Source organism: Cyrtonyx montezumae, unplaced genomic scaffold (assembly GCF_038088225.1).
Source record: "Cyrtonyx montezumae isolate F1298 unplaced genomic scaffold, pur_monq_1.0 scaffold_2, whole genome shotgun sequence".
Classification (NCBI taxonomy): domain Eukaryota; kingdom Metazoa; phylum Chordata; class Aves; order Galliformes; family Odontophoridae; genus Cyrtonyx; species Cyrtonyx montezumae.
In genome coordinates, this window is record NW_027071936.1 from 16,634,312 (window position 1) to 16,657,258 (window position 22,947).

At 38.7% G+C, this 22,947-nt stretch overlaps 1 protein-coding gene across 4 annotated transcripts in view; it reads right to left on the bottom strand.

The window, feature by feature from the left end:
- Nucleotides 1-19,715, bottom strand: part of SEC24B (SEC24 homolog B, COPII coat complex component) — a 108,745-nt gene extending 89,030 nt beyond the window's left edge. For 2 of the 4 annotated variants that reach the window (XM_065736488.1, XM_065736489.1), the window contains exons 1-4: nt 19,540-19,715; nt 13,926-14,633; nt 7,463-7,648; nt 2,525-2,629 (exon numbers count right to left, since the gene is read on the bottom strand). In XM_065736488.1, coding sequence (XP_065592560.1) covers nt 2,525-2,629; nt 7,463-7,648; nt 13,926-14,633; nt 19,540-19,660 — 1,120 coding nt within the window. In that variant the 5' untranslated portion in view covers nt 19,661-19,715. The remainder of the gene's footprint in view (nt 1-2,524; nt 2,630-7,462; nt 7,649-13,925; nt 14,634-19,539) is intronic. The other 2 variants (XM_065736486.1, XM_065736487.1) reach the window with 2 other exon arrangements.
- Nucleotides 19,716-22,947: the final 3,232 nt, after the last annotated feature.

Here is a 22,947-nt window from a genome sequence, read left to right on the forward strand (position 1 = left end):
GGGGTGTGTGAGAAAAGATGAACAACAGACATATTTTTAGGAACAAAAATAAGAGGCAAAAGAGAGATAAATGGTAGGACAAAAACAATGCAAAAAAGTTGTTTCTTGAAACCAAAAAATGTTTTTCCAATAGATTCTTTCAGGATTCCATGAAACAAAGTGATGTACAACATTTTAAAAACAGTCTGCCATGATTTCTTTCACAACTGCAAACAATAACTCCCACCATCTCCAGAGTGATCAAGCACCAACCCCACTTCAGGCAAAACTGAACCAATGTACAAACATGGCTGAGTTTTTGTTGGTTTTTTGTTTGTTTGTTTCGTATTCTAGAAACAGAAGGAAACTGGATTCATTATTTTGTGCGTTGCACAGCTCTGCTATGTCCTACTACCGACAAGCCAAAATATGCTTTTACTAGGTCAACAAGACAAAGACTCAAGATTTCAATAAGTTTTTCTTCATCTGACCAGAAGAGTTCGTTCTGTATTTCAAAAGAATACCAAGAAGATATAAGCACACCTTTGAACATGAGACTAGTTCAAGATTTCCCGTTTAACCAGTTAGACTTTTTTCTCCACACTAAGTTGTATTCAAAATTAAATCCATCCACAACACAGCTGCATATAAAATAAGTTTGTTCCTTACCCCTGAAAAATATTAACGACAGAATGAATTACAAAGATACATTATATGCTTCCCAGGTTCTGCTGGAACAGGCAAGAGAAAGCGCACTGACAATATCCAAAATGAACACAAATTCCCTTCTGAGTAACCTGTACACTTACACATAAGGTCTGTCTTTCTTAAGACTGCTGACACTTTGTAACGCATTCTTAGCATAGTCCACTGAGAACAAGAATGAAGACATGCCCTACTCTCCACTGGAGAGTGTGTGGATGACTATCAAAGCAATGAATTGTGCAGCTCCCTGAAGATCAGAAATAGGTTTGGACTCTGTGGTGGCGACACGCATCTAAACTTTCACCATTTCTCTCCTATAAAAAACTAAGAACTTCCACAAAACAAAATAGCTTTCCCATACTTGAAGTAAGCTCCAACAGCTGTCCACTTATTTTAGCACTTAAAGCACCAGGCCAGAGAACTCTCGGGGAAAGGGGAAAAGAAGTTCCAGAATGAAAAAAAAAATAACTGAAGACACTATCTAGACAGAAGCAATACTTACAACATGCTTTTAACATTGTCTAGTTATTCACATTAATATAATTTCAGCTTTCACACAGTTAGCAAGACAGTTAAAGGTCCAACTGCAGAAAAACTTTGAGAACCTACATAAGCACACACAACAGATTACAACACACCTATTTTTCGTAAAACCACTGGCACAGTCTGAGCTAGAAATCTGTTAGGATACACATCAACCCCTGGTGACAGGGCATAAAACAGGAAATGTATCAGTTAGGCAACGTATGCATTGAGTCTGGGTGCTCTTCTACTCTTTCCCATATGAAATTTGAAAACAGTGATAGCTCAAAGACTACAAACTTCAACAGAAGTATAGATCTTGAGAAATAAGGATGGCGGAGTCTACAGAAACTCAAGTCTCTAGTAGGTCTAGGGAACAAAATAAGGATGAAACATCGTGGTCAATAAATAGAACTTTGGCATAATCTTTCGAAGAAGCTTTGGGGTGGGATTAGACAAACATACATTTCTGCAGAAAAGTCAGTAGCAAAGCCCTGCAAGAAAAAAAAAATTCTATTCTTCAGAAAGCAGAGTTCAAACAGCATCTTCCTCACAACCAACAAAGCAAACTTCTTTGAGTTGGCTGGAATAAATAGTTGCCATTCAAGAACTGAATTTGTTTTTCAAACCTGACAATTCTGGCCAACACGGATAGAATCCTTGCTGCCAAGAATCTAACATTTCAATCAAGTAGGACAAACTGCTTCCTAAAAAACAGTAAATGCATTTAGGTTCCCACGAAGCAAGAAGGTTAAAACTGAACCTATATGTCTGAGCTGCAGAGATGAAATGAAATAAGGCAAAAAAAGAAAACGATAATAATTTACTGTTTAAAAAAAAAAAAAACGTAAAAACTTCTAATATTTACTTTACTACATTAATATTAAGGCTTTCCTATACACAGAACGGGAAACCAGGTAAACACTAATATTATAAAAATGGCATGCAGTTGCTTTTCTTGCAAAACAATTATAAATCTAGAGTTCTAAAAGGCTCGTATCTTCACTTGGTAATTTAAAACCCACTTCAAATAAAAATATTAAAACTCAGTGACTCTTTTGAGCTGTGAATATTACTTAATGAGATACATTAAACATCTGATAACAATATGTAAACAAACAAAGTTTGCCGACCACTACCAAACTCCTTTTTGTTTGCAATGGTACATAATGGTTGGGAAGTTTCTAGTTAACTTGACACATACTGAGTCTAAGTGATTTTCTGTTTTAAAGAAAGAAAAATAATTTCAGGGGAGGGAAATATGGAACAAAACTTGAGTAGGAAGAGAATAAGATACTGGTGTAAAGCTAAAGCCAACCTGCTTCCTCATCCTCCTCATCCTCTTCCTCATCATCTGAACTTGATGACAAGGGAGTTGGTGCAGAGCTAGCTTGATTATTAACATATCCACCATACTGCATGCCTGTGAAGTGGAAAGCACAAACAAGAATCAGACAGACAGGAAAGATGAGAAACAAAAGTCACAAATCATTGCAATAGAAGTGAGAGATATTAGCCATTCCAGAGAAAATCCCAACATGCAAACAGTTAAATGAACACCATCTAGGGAACTAGATCTACAGTTCATTTATGAACTATGTAGAGCAGAAGCAGTTTTTAGTGAGCTACTTTAGTATTAGTAACACAGGAGTTAGCAGAAAGTTTTGTGTCTGTGTGTGTAAATTATATACACACAGACTTCTTCTATGCATGTTTAATATCAGTTTGGCCATGGGAATACCTACATAAACCAACATCTATATATAAATGTGTTCTTTACCAGGTAGTTTTAAATTCCATTATGAAAGCACCAATACTCAACTTTCACTTGGCACAGCTGCCCCTTTAAGGCAAGAGGCATTCACTTCAAAGTGTGAACACATCCAGAAAATAACGAAACATAATGCTGCTGTGATGTATAAGAATACAAACGTACACTTCAGTAACACATTCAGTGAAACTTCAACTAGGCAAACCTGAACACTTACTGTTATTTTAGAATTAGTGCCTAAATTCAAGTTTGTAGAGACACGTTTAAATACTTAAAAAATACCATTCACATTTAAGATCTGGTGACAACTCACAGGCAACTCCAAACCATACACAGACAATATTTAAAACAAACATATGTGAACAAAACCAGCACATGCACATACCACTTCTTTAAAAAGAGTAAAGTGTGATGCTGTACTTTATTACTAATAAGCAATGTTACTACAGCCTAAACATTTCCAAGAAATCTTAAATTTCTTTTGCCACAGGACAGGGTGAGGACAGATTTTGAAATATGCTTGCAGCCAGAAAGAGACATACTATGAAGAAATTTAATTTCCCCTCCAGTTATCTGGTGGAGCACTGCAGCACGATCTAAATATTCAAAACTCAGGAGTTTGGGATTTTACTCTCCATAGAAACAGTGTCACCATTACACTAGTTGGTTCTTCTTATCTCAACACTATTAAGCACTACAGATGTGTCACGGCTAAGTTAAACGACCTGCAACCAACATGGTATTTATTAATCCTGACTTCAAACTTAAATCTACATAAATCTTTATTTTAATTAAAATATCAAGTACAAATTCTGTTACTTTCATGGTGTTTTTTTTTTTTTTTTAATGTTAGCAGTCTCAGAGCACTGTTTCAATTTCACTTAAGAGAAACAACAGAGTCAAGGCAAAGAGTATCTACACACATTAGAAGTAAAAAGAAAACACAGCAAACTGTATCACAAGGTTCTTGGGAAGCTGTACTTTTCATACAGAGCTTACTGCAGAAAGTGACTGATGTTATTTCCTTCCATCTAGCACATGAATGAACATTCTCACAACTTCCATCAAGTTACTCCTCAATGTAAGTAAGACACAATGAAGACAACCAAGGTGTAACGTTTTGGTTTCTTGGTCCAGTTAACACACAGGACTAACTCAGTGCCTTCACGTACCCATCTTCTAAGAAGGCTACAAAGTACACTAGATAAGGATACAAAAACCAAACAAATAAGCAAAAAGAACTTTCTCCGCCCTAAAAGAGATGATAGCTGAAGAGACAACATGTTTTTCTCAGGCCTAGGAGAATTCCTAATGAATGAGACAGAACAATTAAATCACAATGAAGGAAAAAAATCACTGACATGCCAGTAACGGAGAAAAAAACAGGGAGTGGTAACAAGATGAAGTGAAACAGGAACAGGCGTCACAGTGAAAGAAGCTCAGCACAGTGTGTGAGCACAAAGACATTCCTAGTAATATCACAGATGGGAAGAAAGGAAGTAGATCTACCTCAAAAGGGCACACCAGTGCAGAAATTCCAAGCATGGGTAAACAGAAGGAAAGGAATTAGTCATTCTACTAGGCCACCTTTTGAACCTTTGTAACATGTTGGGGAAAACAAACAAAAAAACACAAACAAGTAAATAGATTCCTATTTCTAGAACTGTTCCTCTTCCAGTCACCAGTCACATATGTGATGATAACATGCAGTTCAGAAAGAATACTGAATATAAATAAAAATATGTGAATGACAGAAATTTAGTAATGAGAAGCTATGACATTATGAAGTCTGGAGGCTAGCTTAACTCTTAACTTAGCAGCTCAGATAGATTTTTTGTTTTGATTTTTGTTGCCAGCAGTACTACAAATTTCTGCCTTCAGGATACTGCTGCATTCTGCCAACACAACCATTCAGCTACCCCAAAAAATCTGTCAACTGCTCTGGTCGAAAAATAACCTCGTTTAAAAAGTCCATCCCAGATGCAGAAGCTTCCCATTCTGGTTCACAGTCCAGTGGCACAACCAGTAGGCCAGACCAAGGGCCTGAAGGACAGGCACGGCTGGCTGAACACAGCAATTCAAGTGTTATCATAACTAATCATGATGAGATAACCCATTCTGCTCAGTATCATTTACAGTGGCCAATAATTTGTTAAAATCTTCAGTCTTAAGGATTCCTTGCTTAAAAATGGAAGGAAAGTGCTAAACTATACTAAGAACTCATCTGTCTACAAAATAAACTATCCAGATACTCTAAGTAACAACCACTCATATAATAAGAGACTTAAATATATCAAGTGTAAAGTTATGTGGGTTAAGTTTTGTAACAGACACCTCACCAAAAATGAAAACGAAATAAGGACATGCAAAAATAGACTACATTTTAAGGGTCTTCAGTTGCATAAGCCTCATATTTTCAATGCACATGCTACAAGAATAAGAACACTTTAATACTGCAAACAGTAATTTTTACTAAGTGAACTCTCCTCTTTTTCTTTGCTTGCCATTATTTTCAGTTACTCATCAGTTCCTCTCAACAACACAGAACCTAAGGAAGTATATAAAAAACATCCAGACAGGACACGTGCATACAGAAGTTCATCTCCAGGATGCCATTTTCAAGTAGATTACTTTATCTGCATTACATCACTATGGATATTTAAGATGAAATAGGCTTGGACACATTTTAGGTGCTTTTTCCTCCCCTGTAAGAACTTACCCAATTAAAAGATTACAATATTTATATGCTACATAAGAATGCCTGCACATGGGCTTAAAACAAAGAAACAGGTGTAAAATAATGCAAGTTGCATTTCCAGGTTTCCATGCAGACAACACTTCTGTCGTGATAAAAATCAGTCGATTTCATCCCTGTATGAGAAACACAGGTGAAATTCTAATAAAACAGAGATATATTCAGAAAATGTTTGGTTTTTTCAGTAGGTTAATTTCTACAAAATAAGTTGTCACACTTAATTGGTGCTAAAGAGTTATTCCAAGAGTACATATTTCAGACTCCTAAAACAGAACCTGGGTTGAAAAAAGTTTAAAAAGTCTTCTAGTGCTTATAAAAATATCACCATCTAAAAGTAGAAACATCACATTGTTGAGGAAAATTCAACATTGATTACAATAATGTAAATAAATCAGCTCCTGGTGACTTAGCTACATACTCCTGATGTAGGCAAAGCATTGTGTGTGAAGAGTGCTAATCCAGCTATATAGTGCACTAACCTCCACTTACATAAATGATTTTGAGTTTAGTGTAGAGTTCAGCAGTGACCACAGTGTTTGTATCTGTTTCCACGTGAACACATGGTACATTATTTAGGAACCACTGCGGAAAACATACACATACATACAGTGATATATATAGCAAGCAAAATTGAACAACTAAGTCCTTATTCTCATCTGAAATAAGGTTATGCTGTTTCTTTGGAAGTTAAGCAGCATTTTTTTCTACTAAACACACCTGCAGTACAACTAAACTCCAGGACCAAAGCGATCTATAGAACTGTGCAAAAATCAAGCACAGTTCGGAAAAGCACACTGTACACAGGACTTGGTAGCAATGAATAATTATCTTTGTGAACTGATTCTAACTTTTTTTCCACAGAAATTATTTCTTTAGGTTCCTTACTCCAAAGGAAGAAAAAGAAGAAATGGAAGTAGAGGAGACACAGGTATCAGAGTACGTTGAAAGTTGGAAATGAAAAGCATGGTGTGATTGCCAAATGCTATAGGTTTGGGAATTATATTGAAAGCTAGCTATGTCACCTTGTTCTGACTAAAACCAATGTCTACTCCCACTCCACACACAGAGTTATTTTTTCATAAGGATTTAAAATTCTGAAATTACCAGAAGAAAACATAGAAAGAAATCACTGCAATAAATTAAGATTAGGAACACTAGAAACAGAGATAATAAACAGCCTAAAAGGCAACACAAAATATCACTGCTGAATTAGCAAGGCAGAATGCTGAAGACCCGCTCTTTATCACGAGGCCACCAATGAGAACAGGAAGAAGCTTAATTAAGGACCCCTCTGCTCTCCCACAAAACTCCTGCAACAGCTTTCCACAGGAGCTTGCAGCTAGGCATTAAAAAAACAGAACACAAATCCACTATTGGCAGTTTATATCTGACTTTTCAACAGATTGATTACAGAAGATATTTTTACCTTCTTCTCTGAATCCTGAACAACTGTTTAGAAAATGAAGGGAACTAGGAAAAGTGCTTTGCAAGGAACAGACATGCAAGTGCCAATAAGGCAGGCAAGCCAGCAATAATATATAACCAGAGTAGGTAAAACAGAAGAGGGAAAAATAAAGAGCAAATAGAATCAGAGTGCCACGAACACTAACGGAGCTTGACAAGATGGGAGAAGTCCTCTAATAAGACAAACGCAGAAGAGCAGTAAAGCTTCCAGCATTTGAATCTGCACGTGGAACAGGGTATTAGAGCTTCCCAATTCCTTTTAGTACCTTCCTGAAGGACTGAGTCCAGCGACTGTATAATGGAGGGTGAGGACCGTGGCTGTGAAGAAAGGCCTGGAGCCGGTGTCCTCACTGAGGAGATGAGAGCAGAGGAAGCAGGCATCCCGACCCCAGGCTTGGTAACCTGAACGCTCTGGCTCACAGAGTGCACGGGCTGTGAAGAGTCAGTGCCACCTGAAAACAACAGCAGAAAGTAGGAACGCTTTTTTTTTTTTTAATTTCTGTATTTACACAAGCAACTATATTTAATGTTGACTTCACAATCACAAAAACTACACAGTACTTCAGAGAGATGCCTTCACGCAAGCATTCATGGAAAAGATGGTTGTATCTAATGTTAAAGGTCTGTAATTTAAAAAAATTCATTAAAATGAGCAGTCTGCTCTGACAACCAACAGCAGAAAGGAAGATGTAAGCCGGCACAACCAAGATTAAGCAGAAGCTAAATGGATGCTTTTTTATTCCATCTCCCAAACACAACACTTTCAGGGGTTCTCCTCTTACTAGATGAGAGGAACACAGGGCTTTCGCCCTACCCATATACCTCTCACAAGCAGGAAACCTGCAAGTCAGCTTTGTGTGACCAGGAAGATTCTGCCTCCCTCCCAAGCTCCAGGTGTTGTGCAATTTGTTACCCAATAAGAAAACCCATTTCAAAGCAATCTGCTCCAAGGGCTTTCACAGAACTTCTTACGTATTTTAAACATCTTGATTAGGCATGATCTGTTTTAAAAATAGTCAGATTGATGCTTTGAGAGATTTAACAGTCCAGTTGAAAATCCTAACAGATAAGGACAGTATAAGTTCAATTATGTTCACATTAACGAGAGTCACTCTCTATTTACAACATTATATTATCATTCTCTTTAGAAACAACTACTTTTCAAGAACTTCTGACAGACCAAACTACTAAAAAGAAGAATGGGAAAAAAATATTTTACCAACTCCATGACTCAGCATACCAAAATAGAAATTAAGCTGGAACAAAATTCAGACATTTACAGTTTCAAAGTATTAATTTAAATTACAGATTTCACCGACGGATGCTCGTGTAATTTTAGCTTTGCTTCCCCTGCACAAATAATAGTGCAGCACATACAACCCCAAACTTTTTCCTGAATAAATTAGCTGATATTTGACAGGACTTTATGGGGAAGTTGAGGCCTCCTGCCTCCTTTAGAGGTGCAGAAAGAGGTTTAAAATGACCCTCTTGTATTTCTTACTCATCTTCAAAATTGACAGTGTCCTTTTTGTCACCTTAATGGCACTTTTCTTCATAATGCAGTTTTTAAATACAGCATGTAGTACACATACTACTTTTCTGCAACAACTATCAAAACCTAGAGTGAAACATATTTCTCCGAAGTACACGCACACAGCATTTTCTATTGAAATGTACTTGCTGTAACCTGTGTTTCCACACAACACCTCATGGACTTCTCAAGGAAGCACTAGCGTCTGCCAGCAGAAACAATGTTCTGGCAGCACAACAACTGTGTAGTTTCCTCAAGCAAGACAAATGAGATGACTTGGGAAGATCTGTGATGTTAGCGCGCTTACCTTGCTTTAGTAGCAGCAAGAGTTCTGGATGGGATTTTGGTACTTCCCACGCTTCATGTTAATAAAGCAATGCTTGCAATTTCAAGCACTGCCATAAAGCACTCTACATGTTAACAGCACCACACGCTTAAAGTCAAAACTAACTTGACGTGGCTTGAACTAGCTGAAGATTTAGTACTCTCCTGTCAGATACTAGATTCCTATTTTCAAGCATAAGCTATCCCAAAATTTCTCCCAAAATGATGTACATCCTTATCCGAATAGGATTAATCTCCCTCATTACTACTGTAAGAGAATGTTTTAAAACTTGGAACAGAAAAATAATACAGCTTTTCTCTTTTTATGGAAGTTGTGAAATTGCATGTTAAACTTGATTTGGTGACTGGAAAGTTTTGGGAAGCTACATGTAAAAGGGAACAAATTTAATCTGAAAAAACACGTTAATGACTCATCATGAGAGAACCGACGGTTAAGGTAAATTTTTTACTAATATTCTCTTTTTCTTGTCTAGTAGCAAGACCATGTCTTTCAACACAGGTACCAATCAGTTCAAGATAGCGTACTGCATTTCAGAGACAAAGCTGGACTGAACACATGCTTGAAGTTTCCCATCAGCTTATCCAGGACAGTGCTGGTTGGCCATTCCCACATCAAAGAAGACCTTCATTATGCTGCAGAAAATACAAAACCCCATCTCAGTGGACACAACGTTCTCTCTATTTTCCCTCTCCCCTATAAACCTTTCTTAATGCACGCTAACATTTCATTCATGCCTTTCAACCGTGAGGATACCCTGTACTAAAAATTACCAAACGATTTTGTAACCAACTCCTTGGTTATAAAAACCTTGCACCAATAAAGATGTCCTGTTAAAAGACACACTACAGAAACAACCTTTGGAAATGTGAGAATCAGAGATAAAGCATAATTTTTCCTATACACTATACCAGAAGTTTTTATTTCCAACTTGAGACCTAAAGAAGCAGTTTAACACAGCAGTATCAAGTTTTCAGAAGAGGTTAAAAATCCATCCGTTTTGAGCTGCCACAGAAATGATCTTGATTGGCCTCTTCCTCCATCCTTCCTTAATTACTATTACATCCTTCCATTTAATTACTATGGAGACGTTTACCATCTTCTTGCAGCATCCTATCTCCACAACTTTCCACATCTCAGCTGCAAACCTCTGCCCTTTTTCTAGCCACATCTGTGCACTATACACACAGGATTATAACATTCCTACAGAAGTGGGGCAGCAAGGACTTTAGATCCCAATCTGACGTAAGGGGAAGGACATACATGAGGTCAAGAAATTCAAGTGTCTCCAGGTCAAGCTGCCTGCAGCACAGCAGACAAGATACATAAAGCAAAGAAATCCATCCCATACATCCTCAGAAGTTCTCCCCTCAGTGATGGGCAGAGACCCTAGTAAAATTTGGGCATTCTCACTGACAAAACGCACAGATCCACACTGCCTGGAAAGTACTGAGATAATCAGAATTTCAACTGAGATAAGCTGGAAAAATAAAGAAAGCTACTGACCTAGAAAGACAAAAGCTCTGAGCGATACAGAGTATTATTTACATAGGATAGCACTGCTCTAGACAGATATCGTGATAATATATTTCTATACTTCTGCTGAAATACATAATCAAAAATCGCAACGACAGAAAGTTCTCTTGGTACAGCAACTAGCAGTAGGAGAGGGTAATCAAAACTTATTTACATGAACAGTCTTAGAAAACAGTTAAATTCCAGTGTATCTTAAGCAATTTTCAAGCAGTTTTGCACAGAACAGACTGAAACTGTTTTCTGACATTGTTTTCTCAAATATTTCATCCCTCTCAGTGTTCCCCATAAAATTTGTTTTTCTGAACTGTTTATCATTTCCTTAGATTGCCAGCATGTTATACTCTTTACAAAGTTGTACAAAAAATGGCAAGTAATTTTCAAGTTTCCACTGTTTTTAGTTTTTTGGTTTTTTTAGGACAGCCAACACTTTGAATTCTCTGTTTAAAAGTACTCCATCTGATTACAATAAAACTGCACAGAGAAATTCAGAAAGTATTCCAGTCTTCCAAAAAGCATCTGAAACAATTGTTTGGCATCTTTCTGGCCAACTTATCAGTGTTTTTAATACATTTTAAGCAAAAGATATTGAATTCTATACTTAAAACATGACAAACAAAAAAACCCCACCCAACCAATAAAAAACAACAAACAAAAACAACATTCATACTTCATTAACCATGTCAACCTGTTAAATTATATAATGAGAAACTGGTAGGCAACGAATCCTACTTGCATAGTGGGAATTAAATCTGTATCTAAAGGAGTTATCACATATAACTCAAGTCTGATGGAACACCTACAGCTACATAGTAGCTGTATAGTATACATGTATACATGTATAATGCAGTCAAGTACTTGCATCAATACCACAGAAAGAGTGGGACCATGCTAGTTCAGCCCAAATTTCTTAAACTGCTGTGAATCCAAGTGAAAGCTGCTATTTGAGCAGTATTTCAGCTCATCGTGCCAACATTGCCAGTAAATCAGACTGCTTTCCCTTCAGTCTGCTGCGTGTTGCTACCTTAATCTGCTCTCTCCCTGTCAGCAAACACAGAATCACTTCTGCACTGAGTTTCAACCTGAAAAATAGTTCAGACTGAAAAGAAAGAAGTTATGCTCCAAATAAATCAGCTTCTCAACAGAGTTCACTGCACGGAGAGGCAGAGGGCATGCTTATCTGAACAGCTTTACAAGCTCAAAAAGAGTCTGAATGTGGCATATGTAATTATGATCACAATCCAGCAAAAAAAAAAAAAAAGAAAAAGAAATACTATAATATTGCTCAAACAAAACAAACAGTGGATTAGCGTTTATTTTGGTAACTGGAAAGTATGTACCTATTACATGCCATTACCACAATGACTTCAATCATAAGCTCTTTGAAATTTAAGTTTGATATTACTACTAGTTCTTCAAGGACACGCGTAGCTTGTCAAGCTTAAAGAGAACAGATTAACATTGGAAGCAAGGAGGAAGTCTTGGACAGTGAGGGTGGTGAGGTGCTGGAACAGGCTGCCCAGAGATGCAGTTGATGCCCCATCTCTGGAGGCTTTTAACATAAGGCTGGATCAGGCCCTGGGCAACTTGATCTAGCTGTGGTGTCCCTGCTCACTGCAGGGCAGTTGGACTAGACAGACTTCAAAGGTCCCTTCCAACTCAAAGGATTCTGTGATTCTATAACCTCAATCACTCGCTTAAACTGCACTGAATGGCTCTGGAAGGCTACTCATGGCTCATACTGCTCTGCAGAGTCTGGCCAGCTCTGCTGTCTCACCCATAATACAGCCCTTCCATTCAAAAACAGTTATGAACAAATAATAGTCTTCAAAGAAAATCAAATTGATATGCATTTAAATGAGAAACCTCTGTAAATTAAATCGTAAAGTCTGAACATATAACAGATAGTCTTCATATGGCTACTGCAAATCTCACCACTCTGGAAAGATGCTGAATAAATAATATATGATTTTCATACAAGTAGTTCAGCATCCTGGAAAGATACATGAATTCCAGGAAGTACAGCTATTGGTTCTAGACTGAAGATAACTGAGTTTTCAGACACATTTTTAAACGGTTAGTCCTTGAAATAATTCATTTTTTTATGCTTAAGTATTTAAATACTATTATTCTCAGAAGCTTTGTCAAGCCCTCCCTCTTTTTTTTTTTTTTTTTTTTACAGGATTTTGTTTTAGTTTTGAAATATTAAATAAACATGCACAAGAATACCAGAGACAGAACTCAAATCTCTAGAAACTGAGCTGAAGAATACCACTCAGATTGGAAACAAAACAAAACAACACAGAAACTAAAGTCAACCCAGACATGCACTGGATGAACTTGGTTTAAGCTAAGCTGTGCTCCCACTCAGAGCTTTACTATCATCAAAAACATGTTCCTTGGTCTTCAAAAGCCTCAGCTACAAGCACTCCAAAACCAATTTTGATGTTAATCTATAATCTGAAAGATTTGGCATAAAGAAGGAAACATTCTACAGCTCACTAATACCCATCTCATCAGAAAACTACTTTTCTTCTACAGCTTACAAGTCAGAACTGCTTCAAGTCAGAATATTACTAGTATAGAAGGACAACCAGAATTTTCTTCCACACGCTATTTAGAGAAGACAGCCTCAGAGGGAAGCAAAATGTTTCATTACCTAGGTTCCCCTCACACACATCTAATTCCTTCCACTTTTCCTATCCCACGAACTTGCAGTCACATTTCCCACAAAGCAGCAGAAGCTGACGCTACCAGCAAGGACTGACCGTGCTTGCCTTCAACTGGCAGTCTCCCCACCACATTCTCTACTGCCACAACAATGCTAAAATAACGATGCTCATTAAAAAAAAAACAAAACAGCTACAATCACCTAAAAAGACATCACATGCAAATGCTTCTTGAAAAAAACACAAAATAATTGGCCCCAAACCCATTTAAGCTTCTAATTTTTCTGAACTGTCTCAAGAGAGAAGAGTGTATACATGTTCACGAACAAACAACAACAAAAAAAATTCTCATCATCCTCCTTCAAAACAGCATGAAATACTTACCTTGTAAGTCAACTTACTTAAAAAAAAAAAACAACAACAAATAACTTTTCAACTTTCCCCAGTAGTGTTTTTTTCTATCAACAGAAGCACATCAGTGATAGCATTAACTGCTTTTGTGAGGACTGGGGCAACCAAATGAGAAAAGCTCTCAGAACAGATAGAATTAAAAATTATAATGAAGAATTTCACAGAATGATCAAGTACAAAACAACAAAAGTACGGCACTTCTGATGTTTCCCAGGTGCAGCCTTTAAATAATAATACTGTACCTCTGTTTACTTGGTTGTTTACTTTAGCAACGGATCCAGTGAGATTCTTGTTGAGGCTGTCCTGAAAGGACTGAGCAGATGAAATAGTTGATAATGTAGAATTATATCCCACAGGGACGTGCTGTTGAAGTGAATGAGGTACTGATGTACTCTGGCTAGAAAATGTGTTTGTCTCTTTGAACTGTCCAACTGCGGGAAGGCTCTGAGAGGTAAATGCCTGCTCATACACGCTGCTAGCAGCCACAGGAGGATAGGAAACATTAGGATACATGGCACTAGAAACCATGGGCATGGTGTAATGATCAGAATTAAGGGGAAATCCCTGAGATGCAACTGATGAGCTGACTGAAGAGTTGTAGTGATCACCAAACGCAGAATATGACTGCTGAGCACTTGTATGCAAGTAGGATCCAGATGGTACTGCTCCTTGAATGGGTCCTTCAGTCAACCCCACTGTATGGGGAGGAGTTTTGTTGTAGAACTGCTGTGATTCCCATGTATTCAACACGTTGGTTCCCACAGGTGGTGTCATAACATTTTGTGCTGGTGCTGAATAGTAAGAAGACTGGTAACTGGCTCTGTATTGATTATCCAAATGTGATGGAACAGCTTTATTGGGCACTTCAGAATAGTGTCCTGAGGGTGCACTGTAGTTTGGAGGAGGCAAACCATAGCCAGAATGGAACTGCATCTGACTCTGCACAGGACCTGAAATGAAGAAAAAGTGTCTCATGGATTAAAGGTGCATCTGATAGCAGTGCGAATCTACTCTACTTTTTGTAGCTAAAACACAATTTGTTCTTGTTTTTTCCTCCTATATTTGAGGTCAGTGTCCATCAGTAGAACAAAATGAACGGACCAAGTACAGTGCATATAGAATACCACGTCTAAAATCATTTGCATATACAAAAAAGTACCAGAAAATGCATCTCTTCCATTACAAAAACAAAAATATGCTTCCACCTCAAGACCCTGAGACATCACATTTGTATTCTGAACATTTTAAGAAAATATGTAAGTAAATAATGAGCAACAGCAAGCACCAAACCAGTATTTCAGTATCTGATTACAACAATATGACTCCAAGAACTGACTGAATATGGAAAACAAAAAGCTTCTGCCAAATGAGTAAGCTAATATAATATATAAAAACACGGGTACTCGTCTTAGTAAATCCCCAATATGGCGACCAAAATAAGGAAAAAAACAACTACTCTGAAGCACTTTAACATATTTTTTTGTATTTATGAAAACTATCATTTTTATGAAACCACAGAGTGTCCAATGAGGCACTTCTGTTCACTACATTATACTTATATCAGGTAGAGAAGATATTGATATCAGAGAGCTTCAGCTATCCCAACAAGCAGCTCTGCAGCATTAGAAGTTTATTACATACCGGTCCAGCAAGGGTACATGTTGAGACAGCAAATAGTATGTCCAAATTTTATTTACTTCTTATATAAATTGATCAATGGTAAATATCAGTCTTTCTTGGTGACTACTCCCAAGCCCTAACCTCTGTTTTCTAGTAAACCATACTTGCATTTCCTTGGACTATCTCCTTTCTTAACACTGCCACACCCTGCTGCTTACGCCATGCTGTGTGACGTTATTTCCCAGCATTTGGTGGACAGGGACATGCAGCGTGACGCTGCGCCACTCAAATTCAACAGCAGATGAGAGAATGCTGAATTTCTGATTTGCCTCCTTCTACTGACTGTGTCAGTACATAGGCATTACTTCTCCCACGTATGCTTCTGTCGAAGAATGAAGTCACCACTGTCCAAGTAACATCCTGGTGTTTTATGATTAAGTTACAGGGCAACTGTAATAATGACTTGTTAACAGAATCATGTAAGCAAGGAACTTACCATCCAAAAGTACTTATTGATCTAACTAGAAATGCCCTTTCATATGTGGCAACCCAAAACTCGAGTAGAAGAACAAGCAACAGTAATGTAAGAGTGCCAGGTAAAAGAGACAGTAAGGCCCTGGGGAAGAAAGCACTGGAGCTTTTAAAAGCAACAACAACACATTAAGTTTTGAGGAGTGTGTAATTTTATGCTTCTGATTTGCTGTTACCATCAAGTGGAACCTACCTGATAATGTTCTGCAGTTTATCCTCCTTCAGAGAGAAAGATTTTCCAATTAGTAACTCACTGACAACTACAGGCTACACTTAGATGAACTTGAGCAGATTTTCAACCTGCCTTTCGCAAAGCAAACTCAAAAGTACACAAATAACTTAGATCAAGGTTTACTGGTTTCAGAAGCTATGTCATTTAAGGTGGCAAGGAAGGCTGTTCTAGCTGAACATTCTATGCAGTTGTTTGTCTGTGTTGTGGGATGCTGAATTTGGTTTATTCAGCAGCCATAATTTAGAAACTGGTTTAGGAGGACCTCACTTTAAACAAACGGTTGCATATCAATTCAACTTTTAGACCAGAGCTAGATACTGCAAGGCTTTACAAACACACACTACATGGATCAGTTGAAATACCAGTACAAAATACCAGTTTCCACATCACAGAATGCCCAAGTCATGTTTATTCACACTTGTAAACAGAACCCGCTACTATGAGTTCAAAAAGCACACAGCAAAATCCCACGAAATCAAGAAATACACTGACATCATATTTGGATTTCAAAATCTTACAACCACAGATGAAACATTATCCCTGTCATCCGAAATGAGCTTCATATCCACTTGAACATAAAGAACGTGATTAGAAAGTAACTTGTAGTGCAATTAGTAGCTGAGGCTTTTAATGATGACTACATAATTGGGCCACTTTCAACACGGGAAACCTGGGTCTATTTTTGGCGCTGTTTTGAAATCCGGATAATTGAACATTCTTGTCCTGCGGTCTCAGCAAGTGTACCTTCCTCCCCAAACACCTGACAGCTCTCTTTCATAAACTTTGTACAAGGAGGTGAAAGCCTTATCTGCACACAGCAAGCATACAGCTAATATGCCATCTCTGTAACAAAAAGCAGGGAAACTCTCCTGCCATAGACAAATCCATACCTCATAATGTTGTAATATGTAAGTACAAATGCCTTAGCAGCAGGATGCCAAGAACATGAGCACTTTTCCACAGAAAAAAAAGGTGCTGCCAAAGGAAAAGAAAACCACAAACACAAAGTGTCACAGCTATATTAACACCAACACCCGTGTAAATTAGTAAAATCAGCTTGGTTTTCTAGTGTTGTTTGCTATTATTTCTGTCCATGCATTCTCTTTAGCCTTCTGCCATGCATGTGTAATCTACAGATCCTGAATGCACGCTGCCTTTCTAGCTGAATTCCCTGCTGCTTTTAGTATCTCTGTACCCAACTGCAGAAAGCAGGCAGCACGGATCCCACGGGTGTCTCTTACAGAGGGACAAGGGGTAGCACTGCCCTGCCTAGTTCAGTTCTGCGTGACCTTCACTGCCAGCACACCACCCGCCACACTGGGTCCTGCTGGACTCTCACAGCAGCTCAGCGATGGAATTCATCAGCTTCCCGTTTCCATAACACGCTCAGGAATTTCTTATGTCTATCCTCCCCTTCAAATATAACAATAACTATTCTAAAGACCTAACATTTGAGGAGGGAGGCAAAACAACGCTAGATGATTAAAACGATTATCCCAGAATGCTAGCAGAGATAACAACTGTACTTTCTTTTTTTAACCAACTCTCAGAGAATACTAAACAAAGATCTTCTAGAGAAGCAAGGGAATTCAACACAGCATTAGAAATGTCAATGCATTAAGCTGTTAACAATGGCTACTGGAAAAAAAATAGTTATTTTACCACTGATTTAACAAGCAACACTTGGTTAAGCTGACATTCAGAGCCACTTTCATGTTACAAATAAAGCCACCTGCAAAACTACTACACTACTAATTTTGAGCCTGCAACACTTTACTCAGAAGAACTGCATCTTAAAGCCCCTAACTGAAGAACAAGAGGCCAAGCAAGAGTCTCTTTCTTTCTTAAGCACCAAATTTAAGAACAGAATCAAATTGAGAACACTGAGAGGGAATTTATTTATTTATTTATTCATTTTTAACCTGAAGTTCTGTTAAAACTGAAGTCTCCAGAGGTCTCAAATGGATGTGGTTACTAGATCGGCCAATCCTATTAAAGACAAAGTGGAACATCCGTTTTGCTATCACTGTCTGTGCAATGAGCTTCCTTATGGAAAAAAATCAGCCCTGCTTTCATCAGATCCAAGCAGCTTCGAAAGCTTAAACTGAAAAAATCCAAGTGTGATGAAATTAAAACACACAGATCACTCCAAACATCTGCAAGGATGCACGACAGTGTGTTTTACAGCCAATACAGAAATGGCTGCATTCACTGAAGTAACTTACATTTAACCTCCGTTATACTGATGTAACATTAAATTTCAAACTTTAGTTTTTCACACTTTTCCTATCTGACAAAATGGTAACTGCTAGTACAGACTTTTTTCTAGCACTATTCCCCCCCACTATCCCTTCTATTACAATTATAAAACATAGCTTCAAATCTTGTGTTACATTATGTAACTTCACAAGATTAATGCTTAAAGACTGACAGACTAATTTAAGAATTTCACGATTCTGGTGCTGAAGTACATAAAGTGACAAATGCAGAGGTCTGGACTACAAATTAAATATATATCATGGAACAATATTTGGAAGCCTAAGGTAACAGGAGTAGTTAGCAAGTTACACAGTAAAGATGGAAGACAATTACTGAGTAATGTAAGCTTCTCAAAATTAAAAAAAAGCACTTATATTTAAAAACACTTATATTTGACTGATGGAAAAAGATCTACCATAAAGTTTAAAACAAGGAATACTGACAACAACAAGGAAAAAAAAAAAAAAACTGCCGTTTCATTCAAACATGAGAATGAACAAAGTTGGCTTTTGTTTGTTTCCAAGAAACACACTTCCAGGTTACTGCTGATGGAGTATCAGAGTTCTGATAACGTTGCGCTTTTATTAAAAGCCATCTAAGACAGAGCTTTCTAAATAATTTTGAAGAGTCCCAGCATGACAACATTAAAGTTTGGTGGATATACCCGTAGCAGCTGTTTTTTTCCTGAAGGGTATGATTTAATTACCTTCCTCATCACGGTTCTTTTGTCTGATCGACCGAGTTACTCGAAGCCTACTTGAGAAACCTATCACTCAGCGACCCTTCAGACACGAGAAACGTTCACAAGTACAAATTTTGTAGGTCATTATCCTGCTTTCTAGCTTGTGCGAAACAACGCCTGTGCGCACACATGCACAAAAATAAATAAATAAAATAAAAAGCAGCACTGGGACATAAATGACTTTAAAATAAAGTCAAATAAAATCGCCATGAACTCATTTAACCGCGAGAAGAGCAGAAGAAGCAAAAGCCCTCTCCCTATCGCTGCTTGCCGAGCTCAGCAGACTCCGCGTTTCCCCCCTAAGTTCCCTTCGCGTCCCGGCCCCAGCCCAACAAGGACGCGCTCAACCGGGCCCCACCGGGCCATGGGCCCCAACGAGCGGCTCGACGGAGCCCTCCGCGCCCCGAGCACCGCAGCCGCGGAGCCCGGTCCCTCCCCGCCCGCCGCGCTAGGCCCCGCGCAGGCCGCTCACCGTTCTGGCAGCGCGGAGCAGAGCCCTGAGGGGCCGCGGCCTCCCGGAACCCACCGGGCCCGCCCGGGTAAGCGGCGGCGGCACCAGCGGGCCGCGGCGGCAACCCAGCGGGCGCAGACATGGCTTCTGGCGGCGCTTCTTCCCTCCCGAGTCGCTCCACCTCCGCTCCCACCGCGGCCGGGGGACACCAACGGGCGGAAGGCAGCGGCCGCCCCAGGGCCGGTCACGCCTCTGCCCACAGCGCCCCCTGGCGGGGCCTCCGCTCGCCCCGAATCCGCCTGGCGCCCCGATCGCGCCTGGCGGCGGTGTGCTGACAGAATGGCCTCCGGTTAAGCGAAGCTTGTCGCTCTCCGTACAAACTATTGAGTCTGTATTTCTAAATACAGTTGGTGAGCCTCGCCTGCTCGCTGCTGCCAAAGGAGCTCCATCCAGTTCCGCGCTCCCCACAAGGGAGCGCTGAGCCGTGGTGCTGCTGCGCCAGACATCTCCTGCCGCTCCCTCAGATGCTACTCACACTCTTGTGTTTGGGCTGTACCATCCTGGTGGTCACAGTATTCATCTTAAAGACATAGGCCAACAGCCTTCAGTCGCTTTTATTTGTCACAAGTGCTTGGCAACTCCTGCCCTTTTTGTGTGCTGCTTTTTCTGCTTGTTGGTATCCACTGAAGGTGTTATTCATTCAAGCCATAATCATGGATCAGAGAACAGCTTAAGTTTGAAGGTGTCTTAAGGATCAATCAGTCCCTGGTTCTGATCGTCTCCCACCAGATCAAGCTGTTCAGGGCCCCACCCAGCCTGGCCCTGAGTGCCTCCAGGGACAGGAAAGCATGCAAAGTATCCTTATATACTGAAGAAACTAATTCAAGCAGTTCAAAAATTACTGAGCCTGCACACCTGGAACACTGTGCTGATGCATCTTGCACAGGCCTCCTTTGACATTGTTGGATCTGTCTATAAGAACGGTTTCTATGTTGTAAGGAAATGCAGCACGATGCAAGTGACCTGTTAAAAACCTAATGCCTTAAGATACCAAAAGACTGAGTGACATAGAAGTCATGTGATGTTGCTGCAGCTGAAGGACTCTAAAGCACAAACACTCTGAGAGCCCCATTGCCATCCAGCTTTGGTGCAAGTAACTTCTTGAAGACCCTCCCAGGGCTATGTTGCTATGATCAGATCAACAAGTTCTACTCATGAAGCTTGTTCTCTAGAAACCATCCTCCATCCCCAAGAAGTATTTGTATGAAATATACTATAGCAAAATTCTTCAAAAAGTGAGGACAACTTCTTTGTTTTTTTTCATCATCAGTAGCGTTTTAGAAGGCATATGAGTGCTTCATTATACTACTGCTGTCCTTTGGCACATATGAAGCTGTATTATAACAAAGATATTCCCTTTCCAGAGACTTGTTTCTCTAAGTACCTAATTGTACTGTATCACCATAAACATAATCGATATCATGACTTATTTAAAAAAAACACAATAGTCACTTTAATATTTCAGTGTCCGATCAAGCACAAGAGGATATATTCCATTGTGCTAATGTACCGTGCTAGAAGGAAGAAGAGGCAACTGGGATTCTTTCTGCTGATCTGAATACTTTTGCAATCCTTTTACATGGATTAATTATTTATTTTAATTATTTATTTTATACAAGCAACTATTACAAGGTGCTTAAATCTTTTCATTCCTAGGAAATCCTGATGTGTTGGCAGATAAAATGCAAATCCCTAGTGGAAACCTACCACAAACTCAAATCCATTAATTTCATTTTTGATAGTTTGTAATTAAACTGAATGCATTAGCAAGAACTGAGTTTTAAAGTATACAATGAATGCTATCAATTATCAAATAACTCACAAGCCAGCTTACCAAGGCTATTACCTCTACTTAGTTTAATAACAAGCTTATAGAAATACAAAATTCTTTAAGCATCTGGGGAGTGATAAAACAGACATACAAGTTATATTTACTTGATAAAAAAAACCCAAAACCCAGAAAAGCCAATATCAAATCTTACCCATTAATGATTCCATGATATGCATTGCTTATTTCTTATCATACTGCTCTGAAGTTCTCTACTAGAGCACGGCTGCAGAACTCTTAACCTCTATTTAAAGCAATACAAATATGTCAATAATTGCACACAAATATGTAAACTGCTATGCTTAAAAATACAATTCTAAGCATCTTTACATAGCAGTCAGAATAATTATATCTTAGTTTGGAAATTTCAAGCCACAGCTAAGAAAGGTTTATATACTCTTTGTCAGGTGATGAGGCTTAATTACTGTAGCAGAAATGCCACGGCCTCAACCAGTGATTGAGTACCTGGTGGGAGAGAAGGCCAATCCAGGGGAGCTCAGGTGCATGCAATGAACCTGAGTAGCTGGAAGGGGTGGAGCCAGGATCTGTCCCTTCCCAGACCTTATTTAAGGGTTGGCAGGGGAGCTGAGAGCATCTTTTTATGGAGGTGCTTGTCTATTTGGGGGGTGTGTCTGGTAAGGTAAGCAGAGTTTTTTTTTAAGCTAGTGTCTTTGTGTTGGTTTTCATTTTCTGTAGCCAAGTTCTGTATTGTTTTGTTGTTACTGTGGTACTTTCTTTTCTTTTATAGTATTGTAATTTCTGATAAACTCGTTTCATTCTTTACTTAAGACTTTCTCTATCATTTGGGTTTGTGGAGGTGAAACATTAGGATGTATTTGTTACCTGTAAAAGATGTGTTAAATGTCTAAATCTAAGCTGCAAGAGCTACACTTTGGAGTAGGAAAATTGAGGAATAAGGTTTTCTTAAACTATATTAAAAATATTTTAGATTTCTTTTAAGATTAAGCCCAGTTCTTTCTAGTTTACCAGAAGTGGAGTATTGAAACTAGGCGTTCTTAATTTTTTTGTCATTAATTTTTAAACTGTTAGTCACTCAAATTTATTGAAAAATTGCTAATTATTTTTTCCTGCTTCTTATAGGAAGTGGGCTTCTTCAGTACAAAGAAGAAAGCCTTGTGTTTTCACAGTATGAAGCTTCAGACTGTATTCTTGTGATACCATCTGGGTGAGTTATTTGTAGTCTCTGTACTACCATTGTTTTCTAATGTGGTGAAGATAAATTAAGGTCCTTTACTTCTACAATATGTGTCTCTGCTTTGGTCACCTCTACATGTGACTGAAGGTTAAGTCCTTAGAGCCACTGGGTGGGTTTTGTGCTATGTGCACTTAATGTGTAGCTGTCTAATTAGTATAGGGGACCCAGGGTGGTCATGCTGCATTTTAAATAAAAAGCATTTCAAGGTCTAAAACTTTAGAGAGAGAAGTCAGTTGTGATGCAGATCAACTACCTTATGCATGTGAAGGTTTAATTTTCATGTGGGTTTTTTATTTTTTTACGTAATACTAATCCTCTCTCTGGC